The following is a 14354-nucleotide window of genomic DNA, read 5'->3' as shown; positions in this document are numbered from 1 at the left end:
GGCATCTGTGGCACAAAATAAAATAGGAAAACTGAAGGACAAATTAGGCAAGCGCCCGAGAGTTCTGCATTTGAAAGCAGAGTTTCAGGACAGGGACACTTTCCAAAGAACCATTTCAGGCAAAGGTCACATGTATGCATATAAAATCATTCCTGAAAGCAGCGCCTTTGTCCCCCAGCTATCTCCCAATGGAGCCATTGTCCTGCCGGGGCAGCTGGCACCCTGACTTCAGCCGCGCCGCACCGGGGCCGGGCCCGGGGCAGCCCCCGGAGCCGGCCCTGGCCGGGGCAGCCGCGACCTCCCGGGACATTCCCGGCGCTGCGCATCTGCCGGAGCCGCTCCGGAGCCAGCGCCAACGCCGAGCTTCAGGCATGGAGAAAAAAGACCCGCTGGTACGGTAGGAACATCTGCACTCCCCTTCTGCCCTGCGTGTTTTCCTGGCTTGCCAAAGTAGCCTTAAATAAATATCATTACAAGCAAAGTCAGCTAATGAAGAAGCATGAATGTGGTTTTGCAGAATGCAGCTCAGATTGGGATTTAGCGAGTAGGAAGTCCTTCCAAAATGCATTCAGGGGTGATGTTGAAAGTCCCCTGATTCATAATAAAAGAGAATATATTATTTAATGCACAGAGAAGAAAATGTATTTTAGAAACCGTAGTAGTTCTTGTATAGCTTGTTTTGCCTCCTGAAGCTATCTCCTCTCTTAACCTTTTTAATATAAACTGCTTTTCATATATATTCTTACCTTATAGCAATATCAAAATTGGCATCCAACACAGACATGAGCAAAGTATCTTGTGTTTTGTTCATATTTACCTCCTACAGTATTAATATTATGCAAGTACATAAATATGAGTTTAGAATTCCTACATCACTTGGCTTTTGATTTATATTAAAATTTCCAGTGTCTGGATCTTCACTGGTAAAGTTCTGGGCTTGAAGGCAATCTGTCTCAATAAAGTTCCTGTTACAGGTACCTCTCCCTAAGACTTTTTCTCCAGGGGAACTATATGGATTTCTTTAATCAGGGTAGTAACACTTCAAGTATCTGTATTTTTTTTCCCCATAACTCTCTATGCCACAACTGTAAAGTGCTGATTAGAGAGACAAGTTGGATAAGGAGCAATGAAACATTGCATGCCTCATAGTTCCTCTACTCACAATGGACTCATGATGATTTTGATTATTTTGATTTTGAAGAATTAGTCTTGGGTCCTTCTTTCAAGTTTATTTTGCTTCTGATTTGCTTAGATTTTGTTTGTGATTTGCTTCTAATTTCTGTTGATCTATGCAAGCTTCCTGTCAGCATGTGTCAGTGCTGTGCACACTGTTCCTTATTGCCACCACATCTGTGATGGAAACTCTGAGCTCTGCAAGTGGAATTGGGACACCGACTTGTTCATGAAAAACAAAACGGGAAATAGGGCATTTCGAGGGTGTCGGTTCTGCCTGAAGTTTACACGAGGGCTCCAGCCCTCCCCACTGGACCTGTGGAGAGGTGGATGGGGGCTGGCAAAGAGCAGTGGCTGTGCCTGGTGGATAGGGAGAGATACTGGTGGGGTTGCCTGCACCTAAAAGAAAGCAAAGGTGACTGTGCCCCTAAGATTGGCTGCCCACAGAGGACCTGGTGTACCTGTTCAGGGACAGATAGAGACATTTGTAGATTAAGAGCTTCTCATGAAGTGCAAGGCTGGGGAAATGTTTCCTCCTAGGAGGCTGGCCTGTATAAGATGTTAAGAAAACAAAATAATGCTCCATTTCTGTAGTAATATTTATTTTACAAAATCTTAGCTTATTTCAGAGGTTGTAATATGAAGGTGAAAGTATAAGTTTAATGTCACTGCAGCAAGGAGGTTTCCAATTATTCATCAAAGATGCCAGCTGAGTTTGAATGCCAGACAGCTAAAGAAAGATATGTTAGCATCATTCTTGAAAGCTGGAGCTGTTCATAGCAGTGCCTGCACTGCAGCCTTTACCACAGGATGCCAAATGAATCTTTTGACATTAGCTGAACTGGAAGTGGAGGTAATGAATATTTGTGAGAGATGAATGAAGTGGTGCATGAGACTGCTCCTGGCAGTGCTGGGGCCAGCAGCAGCTTGTCCAAATGCCCGTGTGCTATTGGAAGTGCTCATTTATGGCACTTCCCCAGATTAATGGACCACTTATGGAAACGCATCAAACCTCATATTGCTGACACACCAATAACACAAACTGTTGTTCAGGTGCTCACAAATCTGACAGCATCCTTGACCTATGCCACACCTTGGTTGATGAGGGGTTTTGAGCCTCCCAGCACAGGTCTCCCCATGCCACCCACACCAGCCCAGCTGGGATGCACCCTCCCCTGTGCTCACCACCGGGTGAGATGACAACTGTGTTTGTAGGGAGCCAGACCAAATGATCTCACAGGCTTTCTTTGTCTCAAAACCCAGGAAACTGAGTGTGTTCCACACAGAATAAAAGAGAACAGGGTCACTGTTGCTTTGGTACACAAAAAAACCCATAAATATAGAAATAAATACATATTGGCTCTATCATTTTTGGGGAACTATTTTCCTGTTGTGTACAGTTGTTTAAATTCCATGAGATTCATGGTAAATGGTCTTTTGTCCTAGAAGGCTTCATGTTTCAAAACACTGAAGTAACGAATTGTTTAGAAGTTCTAGTTGATAGTGCTGTATGTGAAAAATTGGATAAAAGAGATTAAAAATACAAGATAAAAGCAGGTATGCTCAGCTCCTGTCCTCTTGCCTTAAGCCAGACAGAACTTTTCTCCTGTTGCAGCTGTATTACATCCATGGCTGGGAGATCATGTCCTCAGATACCTGCTCTTCTAATACAGTTCTTAGCCAGCCGTTTTCTTTTCATTTCTTTGTGGGGCCTCATGCCCTCCTTCCATACTGTTTTTCTTGTGAAGTAACTCGGAAGTCTTGTCCAAAAGGTTTCTTCTTTGTTTATCTAACTTTGTCATTTCTTGTAGAGTTTTTTACTAGGAAGCTGTGTTGGGTTGGCCTTGTCTGGCTGCCCAATGCCCTCTCTCATTCCCCCTCCTCAACAGGGCAGGGGGGAGAAAATAGGATGGAAAAGCTCATGGATTGAGATAAGGACAGGGAGCTCACTTACCCAATTAGTCATGGGCAAAACAGACTCAGCTTGGTAAAAATGAATTAAATTTGTTGCCATCTAGAATAGATTTAGTCAGTGAAAAGCAAAGCACCTTTCTTTCCCCTTTTCCCAGTTCTTCATTCCTGGTTCCTCCACCTCTCCCCACCATCCCAGGCAGCACTGGGGGGATGACCAGTGCAGAAGAGCCCCTCTCTGCTGCTGCCTCCTGCTCACACATCTCCCTGCCCTGCTCTGGGGCCTTTCCACGGGCCAGGGTCATTCAGGACAAGCCTGCTTCTCAAAGGTATTTTCTGGTGGCTGCCGGGGAATCCCGGCTCTGGAGCACCTCCTCCCCCCCTTCCTCGGTGACCTTGGTGCCTGCAGAGCTGTTTCTCTTACTTTCCCCCTCACTCACCACTACCTCCACAGCGCTTTTTACCCTCTTTTGTTTTGTTCTACCCGAGGGGCCGCCATCTCGGCCTCGTGAGGGGCTGGTGAGGGCCCGAGCCTGGCCTGTGCTGGGACCGGCTGTGTCTGGTCCATGGCAGCCCCGGCCTCTCCACATAATGCACTACTGCACGTGTTTCTGTATTCTCACCCTCTGCTCTTCTGTTTCCATGTTTGGTTTTGGTTTTTTTGGTTGGTTTTTTTTTGTTTTTTTGTTTTGTTTTTTTTTTTTTGTTTGTTTTTTTGTTTTTTGTTAGTTAAAGATTTTAACCTGAAAGCCCTTTTAGTTTTGAAGACCTCTCTGGCTTAGCTCTTCACCAGTTTTATCTTCCTTTTTTTATTTTGAAGACTTCTTGGAAACCCATCCTTGTCCATAACCTAATTTTTTCTTCCCATGTCATCTGGTGTAGAAATCTGCAGAAACACCACTGTTGGGACATGGCCAGAGTTGTTCCTGAAGCCCTCCTTCCCACAGCACCTGCCTCCCATCCCCCTCACTGAAATGTCACATTTTATTCCCTTCACAGATTTCTGTTCCCTGCTGCTTGCTGTTAATGGCATGCTCAGCTGAGGTCCTGCCTCTCATACTTGGGGAGCTCAGAGGCCTTGGGATATATGGATTGTCCTGGGTAATAATGCTTTGTTCGTGCAGGCTTCTTGATCTCTGCCAAGTTTCAAGCTTCTGGCTCTATACTGGCGCATGTGGCAGTGGAGGTGGCTGCCGGGACGCGGCAGGATGAGCTGCTGAGGCTGCCAGGCTATACATGCGCTCAGCCAGCACTAGCCCACTAGTTCCCAGACACATCCATCCAGGGAATCACAACAGGTTTTACAGAGAGCCCTGTGCAAACCCGGGGCAGGACTGGAACACTTCCCTCAGCTGTTTTGCAAACAGCATAGCAAAGCAGAGGGGAGGAATACAGCCCAGGGACACCTCATCCCACACCCTGAACTTTCAATTAGTTGACTACAGCAACTGAGCTCTGCAGAATTGCCCCAGACTGCCTAATTTAGTCCTCGAGGCAGGAGATTTTGCTGCAGCAGGATGCACCAGCACGCATGACAAATAGCAGTAAAAAGGGCAAAGACACTGAAGTGAATTCCAAGGTAGGAGTTACTACCCACAGGATATTTGTGGATTTGAGCCTATTGCTGAGTGTCTTGCCCTGCTGAAAAATATTTTAAGTAGCATTAGCTTTATGTCCCTGGTGCTGTTGATGAATGTGACAGCTTGAAAACCTCTTCTGGCCAGTGACAGGAGAAAGGGGAATGGGACAAGGGTTTTTGGAGCTGCAACAGGATGTTGGTGAGGAGCCTGTGTTGTGGCAGCAGCAAAGGGGGACCAGCCCTGCACCAAATTCAATGTTGGAGCTACCAAAGGGGATTGCAACTGCAAGGACTGTAACAGATCAGTGGCCCTCCAGTTGCACCAGATCATGGTTTGGTGTGTCAGCATTGGCCTCAGATGTGAGTGGGATGGTGGGAACTAGCACTCATCTGTTCAAGGACCATTGAAGGAAGGTCAGTGCAATACTTAAAGACTTCACAGGCTGTATAAAGAGAAAATATGGCTGGGTTCAGCCATCTTTGGCAAAAGAAGAGTATGAGTTTGTGGCTGCAATCTGGTACCTGCATCAGGTGACACTAGAAGAGAAGAATGGCTTCCTCAGTCGTTTCAGGCATTCTTCTAAGGCTCTTTGCACACCCACAATGAATTTTGCCCGGACAATCATAAACATCCATAAACATGAACATGAACATAAACATGTCCATAAACTGGATATCCAGTGGATGAAAATTATGAGGGTAAGAGAAAATGTACTGATGAAACAATATTTTGTAAATAATTAAGTTGCCATCACCCATAAATGCCTGTTTTTATTTCTTTCCATGCTGAGGCTGAGCAGCTAAAGTGGCAGTGAAGACAATAGGCAAACCCCAGAAAAGTTCACCCCTCCAACTTGGACAGAGGGAATGCTGTGAGATGTGGTGAAATTCCTTTGGAGCTGATGACCCCTCATCTGGGAGAAATGTAAGAAGCAAGCCCTCAAGTGTCTTTGGGATATCCAGAATAATAGGATCCCTTTCCCTGCTCAGGGGAACAGCATTTCTTTGTATATTCCTTGTAAATGACAGGATTGTACAAGAAAATCTAAGTCCTTGCTTCCAGGAAACAACCTGAAGGGTCCCAGTCTCAGCTGGCTGCCAAGTCCAAAAGCACTGACCCAGGTCATTTGTGCTTGACTACATAAATTCAGTGCACCTAAAGATGCTCCACTGTTTTGACATTCTCTAACATATAATGGACTTGTGCAGTAGAGTACAACTGAAAGAGCATTAGCAATAGGGCAGAGATCACAAGGATGTTTTCCTCCTTCCAATCCTCACAACAGCAGGAACAAGAAGGAGATTCCCTTTTGGAGTCTCCAAAGCTCTGTTCTCCTAATATATTTTGTCTCCTTTCACCCTCAACACTAAGATGTCTTTTTCTGCCCTCCCATTGCTCTGCCAAGCCAGCCCAGCATTCCCCACTGATGGCAGGAGATGGCTGTGACAGCCATGAGATGTTGAGTACCCTTCATTTACTGTGCTTGTCCTGGCAGTTGCTGTTGGCAGCATTGAGCCTGGTTTGTGTGTTGAATCTGCCACTTCTCCAGAAGTTTCCTGTGCCTTCTGTCCTGCAGTCTGACTGTACTTCCACCTGCACTTATACAATGGGATTTGGAGTTTGGCTTATTTGTTTTATTCATAATGCATCAGAGTGTAGGAAGCAACAAAAGTCTTCCTAGTGTTTTTTTTTTTTTTTTTTTTTTTTTTAATTCAGTACCTTCCAAAACCATGCTGGAATTACCTGCAGAATCAAGCAGATGCTTCAGCAGGCTTAGACTCCCAGCAAGCAGGGGTATGCACATGAGGTTATAGTCCCACACCCGTTTTCAAACCAGCTTTCACAGCTTAAGCTGCCATAGAGGCAGTTGGTGCTCCTGCTCTGTCTCGGTGCAAAGGGAACTCAGTTCACACAGGGGTAGGGGTGTTCCTCCTCTGATGACTTCAGCTGTCACCTGAACGTATTGCTGCTCTTTGCCTCTTTCCATCATCCATCCTGGCTTCTTTGCCCTAAGTGTGTTGGTTTTTTTGGGGTTTTTTTTTGTTTTTTTGTTTTAAAGGTGATTTAATCACAGTATTCCACCTCTCCCAAAAGACTGAAATGTTGAACTTGCACATCTGAGCAGAGTCAGCAGGCACTGCAGCTGGTGAAGGAGATGTCCCTGCTCTCTTCACCACAGCAGTAGTTTACTCAAGTCTTTTTTACGTGGGTTAGATCACGTGCTGCCATCAAAGTTGTTTGGTTTCAGTGTCTTGGAGAAGGGTTAGCCATGGACAGTGAAAAGACAATAAATTAAATACTTTTGCAGGCTCTCTGTGGTTGCCCAGGAACATCTGTCTCTGCCATGGAAATCTTCAACAAGTATAATTTTAAGTTGGTTTCAGTCTTGTCTGCTGTGAAAAGGACATTTACCAGGGCGGGGAGCCTTCTCTGAAGGCTGAACAGAGCAGATCTGCTGTTCGTCTACAGCAGTCAGCAGTCACTAAACCAATGAATTGTTTCTTTCTGAAAGTCTTGTTTTGCTAAATAAAAAAAACAAAATTGAGTTAAACAAAGCTTAACTCAGTAAGATTATTTGCTTTAAAATAATGAAGAAATCTATTAATATTTAAGTGACCTGAGTTTCCCTGCAGTTTACTTGTTTAATCCACTAGAAAAAAAAACTTTATTCCTTTCCAAAGTTTTATGCTGAGAAAGTGAAAAAAGTATTTGCCTAAAACCCCCTGATAATCCTTATGCAAACCAATGCAGAGTTGCATATTTTTGATTACTGGCATTTTTCTTCATTATTTTTATATTGCATTCCTGCAGACTTTGAAATTTTTTCAGTTACACATTATGATATGGGTTTTTAAAACAATCATTCAGCAATGGATCACATTGTTTAGTTGTTGAAATGTTGCCTATACTTTTCTCACCCGTAGAAAACAGGGAGTACTGTTCCAACAGGATGTTTTTCCCTTTGTACTTACATTTGTCATCTTTGCACTCGGCTGAAATCAGAAAAAAAAATGTGACCTTCAACTGAACTTGTGGTGACATGTTTCAACTTAGGAAAATTTGTGATGCTTGGAAAGTGGCCCATCTGTCCAAAATGACCCAAAAGCAAGATGCGATTGTTTTAGGCTTTTGTGCTTTGCCATTACAACAGGCAGCAGCAGATGCCTATTAAGAAATGCAGGGTGTTTAGTGAATGCTGAGGTGACAGCACTCTCCTGGGAGCAGAGGGAGTGGGGGGACAGCAGAGCTTGTCCCTGCCCCCTCCCTGCTCCCCTGTCCACGGCCACTCCTCAGTTACCGGCAGCAGCAGCAGTTTGCAGCTCACTGTGTCTCGCTGCTGCCAGGGCTGAAGACCAGGGCAGGAAACTGAAACAACTGTAAAACCTGTCAAAGGAAGGGAAGTTTTTAACCTGTTTTGATTTGCAGTGTATCTCGATAAATGGATGAGGTGATAAGATGGAAGAGAATAGCAAGGATTTGCCAGTCTTCTAGGACTGGTGGTAGACATTAGGTATCTGGATTCTATTTGCTGTGTTGATTTCTGTTCTGAAGGAAAAGGCCAGAAAAGCCCCTTATTTCCAAGATATTGAAATATCTCACCCTCTTAACAACGAGGGATAGCTTAAAAAGATGTGTCCTTCAACTATGAGATAAATCAGTACACCCAAAAAAGGGCTGCAGTTGGGATTAAGTTTATTAACATGTTAGCTATTTCCCCGTTTTCTGCAGTTTTCTAGGAACAAAAGCCTGGACAGTTCCTGTTGTATCTTCTGCCACATAAATGTTCATGTGGCCAGTGAATCAGATCAGACAGTTTAGGCAGCATTTAATAATTATTGTTTTTCTCTTTAAGAGGACATCTCTTCTTCATCAGCTGTCCTAATTTCTTCAGGATTTCATTTCTCTTAGTGTAGGACTGATTGCATTTAGTGGTGTAGACCTTTAGTCCTTATGCAAATAAAACAGATTTGCTTGAGTCAGGCTCATGCTCATGTGAAATAGGTTCAAGCCCCAGAAGGCCCTCAGCTGTTTTTTTGTTTTAATTGTCTAAACTGCAACACTGCTAAGGTCTGTTCTACGTTCATGCATTTATTTACGATGCCAAAAAAAAAGCTTTAGGTGGAAACACACATCACCATTACAGCAGCCAATTCTTCAGCCTTATATGGCTCTTACATGTAGAACCAGGAGGAAAATGTGCCCACCTGAAGGCATGTCCCCACTTGTGTGGGAATCCTCTGTTTCCAGCCTGACCCCACTTTGATCTTTCTGCGGAAGTACTGATGCTGCAAAAAAAGCCTCAGCTGCAGGCAAGTTAAGAACAATATTCCTAGTGACATATCTCTTTAAACTGAAATCAAATAGGATTCTGCTGTTTTGAAAATATCAGTGGTTTATGTTTTTTTTAGATTAACTAGCAGAAATATATTAATTAAAATATTTCTTTTTTGATCCAAGTGCTGAAAACATGAAAAAAGTATTTCAAACAAACAGAACCTCTTGTTTGCAAAGAAAACAAAGTAAACAGTATTAATTATATCCACATTTTACTTGTAGGGGAGAGACTAGCACTTGGAAAATTTTTAATCATATCCAAACCTTGACCTTGAAAATGTGCCAAAATGGAGTTTGAGCTGAGGGTAAATGTAATCAAGTCAGAGAGATATGTTACAGGGTTATTGTAGAAGTCCCTACAAGAAGTTTTATGTACCCAGGAGATTCAAAGCTAATATTCTACTGAGAAAGGTTTGAACATGGTAAAGGATGTACATAGAAACTAGAAAAAGAAACGGGAAAGATTATTTGAAGTCTAGAAAACCTGCTTTTTACATCTTTAGTAGCTTTCCCATCCTTGTGGGGTTTTTTTTGGTTTTTGTTCAGCTTTTTTCACTGCTGTTTGTTAGTTTTTGTTTTGGTTGGATTTTTTTCTCATTTAGCTTTAATTCATTATTTTAAAGAGGCTATGGTTTTTGTGGGATGCAATAGGTTGTACCACTTGTAAAATTCAAATAAATTAACAGTGATTGTGTGTGGCATATGCAAGGTACCATGCAAGGCTCTTGAAACCTCCAGACTGCTGTCTGGGGGGTAGACGGGTGGATTTCACACCACTGAAATCTACAGCTCTTTGAAAAAGACCGATGTAAAGCTGTTAATGGGCACCTGTGACACCCATATCAAGCCCTGGAAAACAAAAGTGAGGACTTGAATACACAGCTTTTATGGGCTGTGCTAAAAACACATATGGGCCGTGTGGCTCCATGTTTCACTCCTTCATATTCTCCCTGAAGATTTTTCATCACAGAACAGTTTTTGTTCTGCAGTTGCTAGAATTTCTATATATGACTATCTTGAGAAATACAATTCTCAGTGTATTTTAGTGAAGTGCTTGAGCTGCTTCATAATAGTAATATTGTCCAGAAACTGAATTGGCTATATGTTAGTTTCTTTAAAGATGAGAAAGGGATAGATATGGAACTGCTGTTAATGCTGCTGCTGTCATGTGTGGCTTGCAGTGAGAGGTGGAATTCCCTGCGTTGGAGTGGGTGGTGTATTACCTGTGGTACTGCTGGGAGAGAGACAAGCATTCAAGCACCCAAAGCTTTCTCCAGGTCACTGAAAACTCCTCTCCTCTTTCCATCTGAACTAGCTCTCCTGCTAAAAGACATAACCTCGCTTAAAAACCTTGTTCTGCTTGTGCCACCACAAATGGTGATTGTGTGGGGAGGGTGCACTCGGGCTAAGACCCCTCCGTAGGCATCATAGGCAGCTTCTGGAGATGCAGTGCTGTCACCAAATCCACAGCCCTGAACCGCTGAAGCTGTTGTAGCCAATGTGGGGTGTGAGAAAATTTATTTCTCTATTGCATTATGTCCTCCTTTTTCTCACCAGGCTGCTCACCAGCGTTTCAGTCATCCCAGTGAGTACACAAACGTTTCACATAAGTAAAGCAGAGACAGGGACTCGGGTCCTCCCCTGGCCAGTGGTTCCTCTTCTGTCTCTGGGTAGGCAGAACTCAGGTTCAGCCAGGCATGAACCCATTGTCCCTGTGTTTTGAGCAGGACACGTACATGAGGGTGAGGTGAGATGAGGTGAGGAGGGGTGCAATATGCTCTGCTGGTCGACGTGCTGTGCTGGTGGTACTCAGTGAGTTTTGGCTGTATCTGGGTGCTCTCCCCCCAGCCCTATGAACCCTGCAGGCATTATATAGGATGCTCAGAAATGTTGACAGACCTTTATGTGCCTAAGGCACTTGGTGCTTCAGGGGCTGGGCTGCTGAAAGCTGCAATTTTGAAGACTTTAATTTGTCCATGATTGTCCCTGAGGGTCTGGCACTGCTTTATGGGTCTTTTTGGCCAAGAAAGTCATGCTCAGCACAGCCCTCCAGGGCAGCAGGCACTATGATTTGCATACCATTCCCCTCGGGGCAGTGATGAGCAGACAGATAATTGAAGACTGGTGGTGGTTTGAGAAACTGCGGTGAGGAGGGTGTACTTTCATGTGAGCACAGCCTGGTTTGTGGGTCTCCCCAGGCTCATGGGGTAGCAGAGGGCACAGCTCCTCGGCAGTCAGTCCTGTGCCTTCTGAAGTTCCACCTGAATGTGAGGAAGAACTTACTATGAGAGTGACTGGAGCAAGATGGAACAAGCTGCCCAGAGAGGCTGCGGAGTCTCCTTCTCTGGATATATTCACCATCCTTAGAAATGTGCTTTAGGGAATCCTGTTTGATTAGGGAGGTTGGACTAGATGACCTCCAGTGGTCCTTCCAACTTTAACCATTCTCTGAGCCTGCAATAAAAATGTGGTTTAAAGTCCTTTATACACAGGAATCAGCTCTACTTGATATGTTGTGCCTCTTTGACTTTAAGACTTAGGGTATCTTCAATAAGGTACTCAACTCTTCCCATGCTCACTCTGGCTGTTGGAAGATCATTTGGTTTCCCAGTGCTTGTACCTGAGTACCATTGATGTGGATACGACTTGAATTTCTATGGCTTGTCCAAAGGTTTTGTTCCTTGAAATTGCTATTTTGTGCATTCAACTGACTGTTTTTCTTGGCCACAACTATACGTGGATGCTGTGTTTGGGAGGATGAGAGTTCTGAGGTACTATAGAGAAGTCCTTCACCTTTCTGTCTTTCATGTTGCTGTCAACCCTACTGGAGGATCTCACCCTGGTCCCCCAGTCACCCCATGCATCCAGCATCCAGTTCAGAGTTGACAGGAGTAGCTAAAAAGGCTCATTTTATTGGAGTCCACTCCATCCCCAACCTCTGACTCAGCCATCATACTTGATTTCTCTGCGTTCCTTTTCTCATTAGAAAAACTGCTCAAGAAAAATGAGTTTATGTAAGACTGTAAGTACTGTCTTGCTTATATTAGCTTTATGGAATAGATTTTACCACTTCCCATAGCGTTCTTCTGGAGAAATTGGTTATTCGTGAGCTGGATGGGTGCCCTCTTCACTGGATTAAAAAACTGTGATGGCTGGGCCCAGAGAGTGGTGATAGAGTTAAATCCAGTTGATGTCCAGTCTCCAAGGCTCAGTACTGGGGCCAGTTGTGTTTAATATCTTTAATGATGACCTGGACAAGGGGGTTTAGGGCACCCTCAGTCAGTTTGTTGCCCAGCAGAAAAGGGCCTGGGAGAGCTGATCAACAGTGGCTGAACACGAGCCAGTGTGTGCCCAGGTAGCCAAGGCAGCCAGCGGCGCCCTGGCCTGGATCAGAAACAGCGTGGCCAGCAGGGCAGTGACCTGGCCCTGGGGAGGCTGAGCCTTGAATCCTGGGTTCATTTCAGAGCCCCTCACTTCAAAAAGGGAATTGAGGAGCTGGAGCATGTCCAGAGGAGAGAAACAGAGCTGGAGGAGGGTCTGGAGCACAAATGAGGAGAAACTGAGGGAGTCGTTGCTGTTTAGCCCGGAGAAAAGGAGGCTCAGAAAGGATAAGGGAAGACCTTATCACTATTTACAGCTGCCTGAAAGGAGGCTGCAGCCAGGTGGAGTTTGTTCTCTTCTTCCAAGTAACACGTAACAGGATGAGACAAAATGGCCTTAGGTTGTGGCAAGGGAGGTTTAGACTGGATATTAGGAAAAATTTCTTCACAGAAAGTGTTGTCAAACTGCCCAAGGAAGCTGGTGGAGTCACTATCCCTGGAGGTATTTAAAAGACGTTTAGGTGTGGCACTTAGGGACGTGGTTTAGTGGTGGACATGGGTTTGGACTCAGTGACCTGAATGCTTTTTTCCAACCTAAACCATTCTGCGACTCTGTGAATGTTTGTAACTGGAAATGGCACAGCTCGAACGTCTCCTGTGAGGCGCCATCTGGTGCCTCGCTGTAAGCTTTGCATCCCGTGTTAAACAATCACTGTAATCACACAAGCCTGAAAAGCCAAAGGACAATTTTTGTGTACAAAAACTGAGGAAGAGGCATTTCATATTCTGATGATCTTGTTAAAAATCCTTCTTAACGTGTTTCATTTAAGCCTTAAAACTTCCACTGAATTACTGAATTCGTGGGCCAGGAATACATTATTTCAGCTTTAGTCCTTTCTTTTCTGATTAGTAAAATGGCAATTAGTTGCTGAAAAATTAGTTGCCAGTGATCCCAACAGTGAAATTTTTCCTGAACAAAATCATTAGACCTTGTTTATGCTAATAAGTTCCTTTTGAATCTGTGGGATAGCTTCAGGCACAATCCTTGTGACAAAAAGAACATTGTGCATCTGACTGTGTTCAGTTCAGAGCTACTAGAAAATGTCTTACATAACACAGATGAAAAAGATTAGCCATTTCAGAGTCATCATCTATAGTTCTAAAGGACATTACAAATGAGCCTAATTCATTTAATATACTTGTAACATGGACTAGGAAACATAAAATAAGCTCTTCCATTTATGTAAAACTGTGAAGTTTACAAGCTCCAGAAATATTACATGAATGGAAGAATGAAATATGTATGTTTAAATCGGTAGAAGTAATTCATAATGCTGTATTTTTTTTGTTTTCTTTGTTTAGGTTTTTTTTTTTCTTTTTTTTTTTTTTTTTTTCCCTGAATGGCCATTTTTAACATATGTAGGAACTTTCTTTCAAAAAAACTGAGGACCCGTGTGTTAGGAAGATATGCAGGAACAGCAAAGGCTCTGAAATTGAGAGCATCTCAGAGACTTCATGTATTGGTTTGAGCACACAAAATTGGCCACCTGATCTGAAAAGTACGCTGTGTTTTGCCTGAGTCCCTTGTGATCCAAAGGTCCTAGCCTGGAGGAGAACTTGGAGCCCCTAATTCCCATGCTGTGCTCTGAAACCATGAACTCCATTAGTTAAGATACATAGGCAACACCGTTGACACTTTAGGTTTCCCTTCTGCTTTCAGTGGTCACACGCTGCTGTACTTACCTAGTGTTTGGGGATGAAGTTGTTTAACCACAGGATATACCAGAGGCTAAGGGCAAAGAATTTTATAGTAAAACCTTTGATAATTACTTTTCTTTAGACCTCTACACACAGCTTTTTGCTAGAAAAATTGTGCCTACTGCAACCTTTTTTTTTTTTTTTTTTTCAGCGCAGTTAGTGATAAAGTGAACATTACAAGATGGGTCTTGAATACATAGTCTCAGTTTGTGCAAGGAAAACGAATACAATGTCCTCGTGTAGGAATTTTCAAGCTAATTACATTGCCTTGAGCCTT

At 43.7% G+C, this 14354-nt stretch overlaps 1 protein-coding gene across 3 annotated transcripts in view; it reads left to right on the top strand.

Annotated features, from left to right (window-relative positions):
- The first annotated feature begins 152 nt into the window (after positions 1–152).
- The window catches only part of ENPP2 (ectonucleotide pyrophosphatase/phosphodiesterase 2), a 72009-nt gene continuing 57807 nt past the window's right edge, over positions 153–14354 (top strand). For 2 of the 3 annotated variants that reach the window (XM_038127116.1, XM_038127113.1), the window contains exon 1: positions 179–392. In XM_038127116.1, coding sequence (XP_037983044.1) covers positions 189–392 — 204 coding nt within the window. In that variant the 5' untranslated portion in view covers positions 179–188. Of the gene's footprint in view, positions 393–14354 lie in introns of all 3 variants that reach the window. The other variant, XM_038127111.1, reaches the window with a different exon arrangement.

This window comes from Motacilla alba, chromosome 2 (genome assembly GCF_015832195.1).
Source record: "Motacilla alba alba isolate MOTALB_02 chromosome 2, Motacilla_alba_V1.0_pri, whole genome shotgun sequence".
Taxonomy (NCBI): domain Eukaryota; kingdom Metazoa; phylum Chordata; class Aves; order Passeriformes; family Motacillidae; genus Motacilla; species Motacilla alba.
Note: the sequence above shows the minus strand (reverse complement) of the source record. Positions and strands in the feature narration are given on the sequence as shown.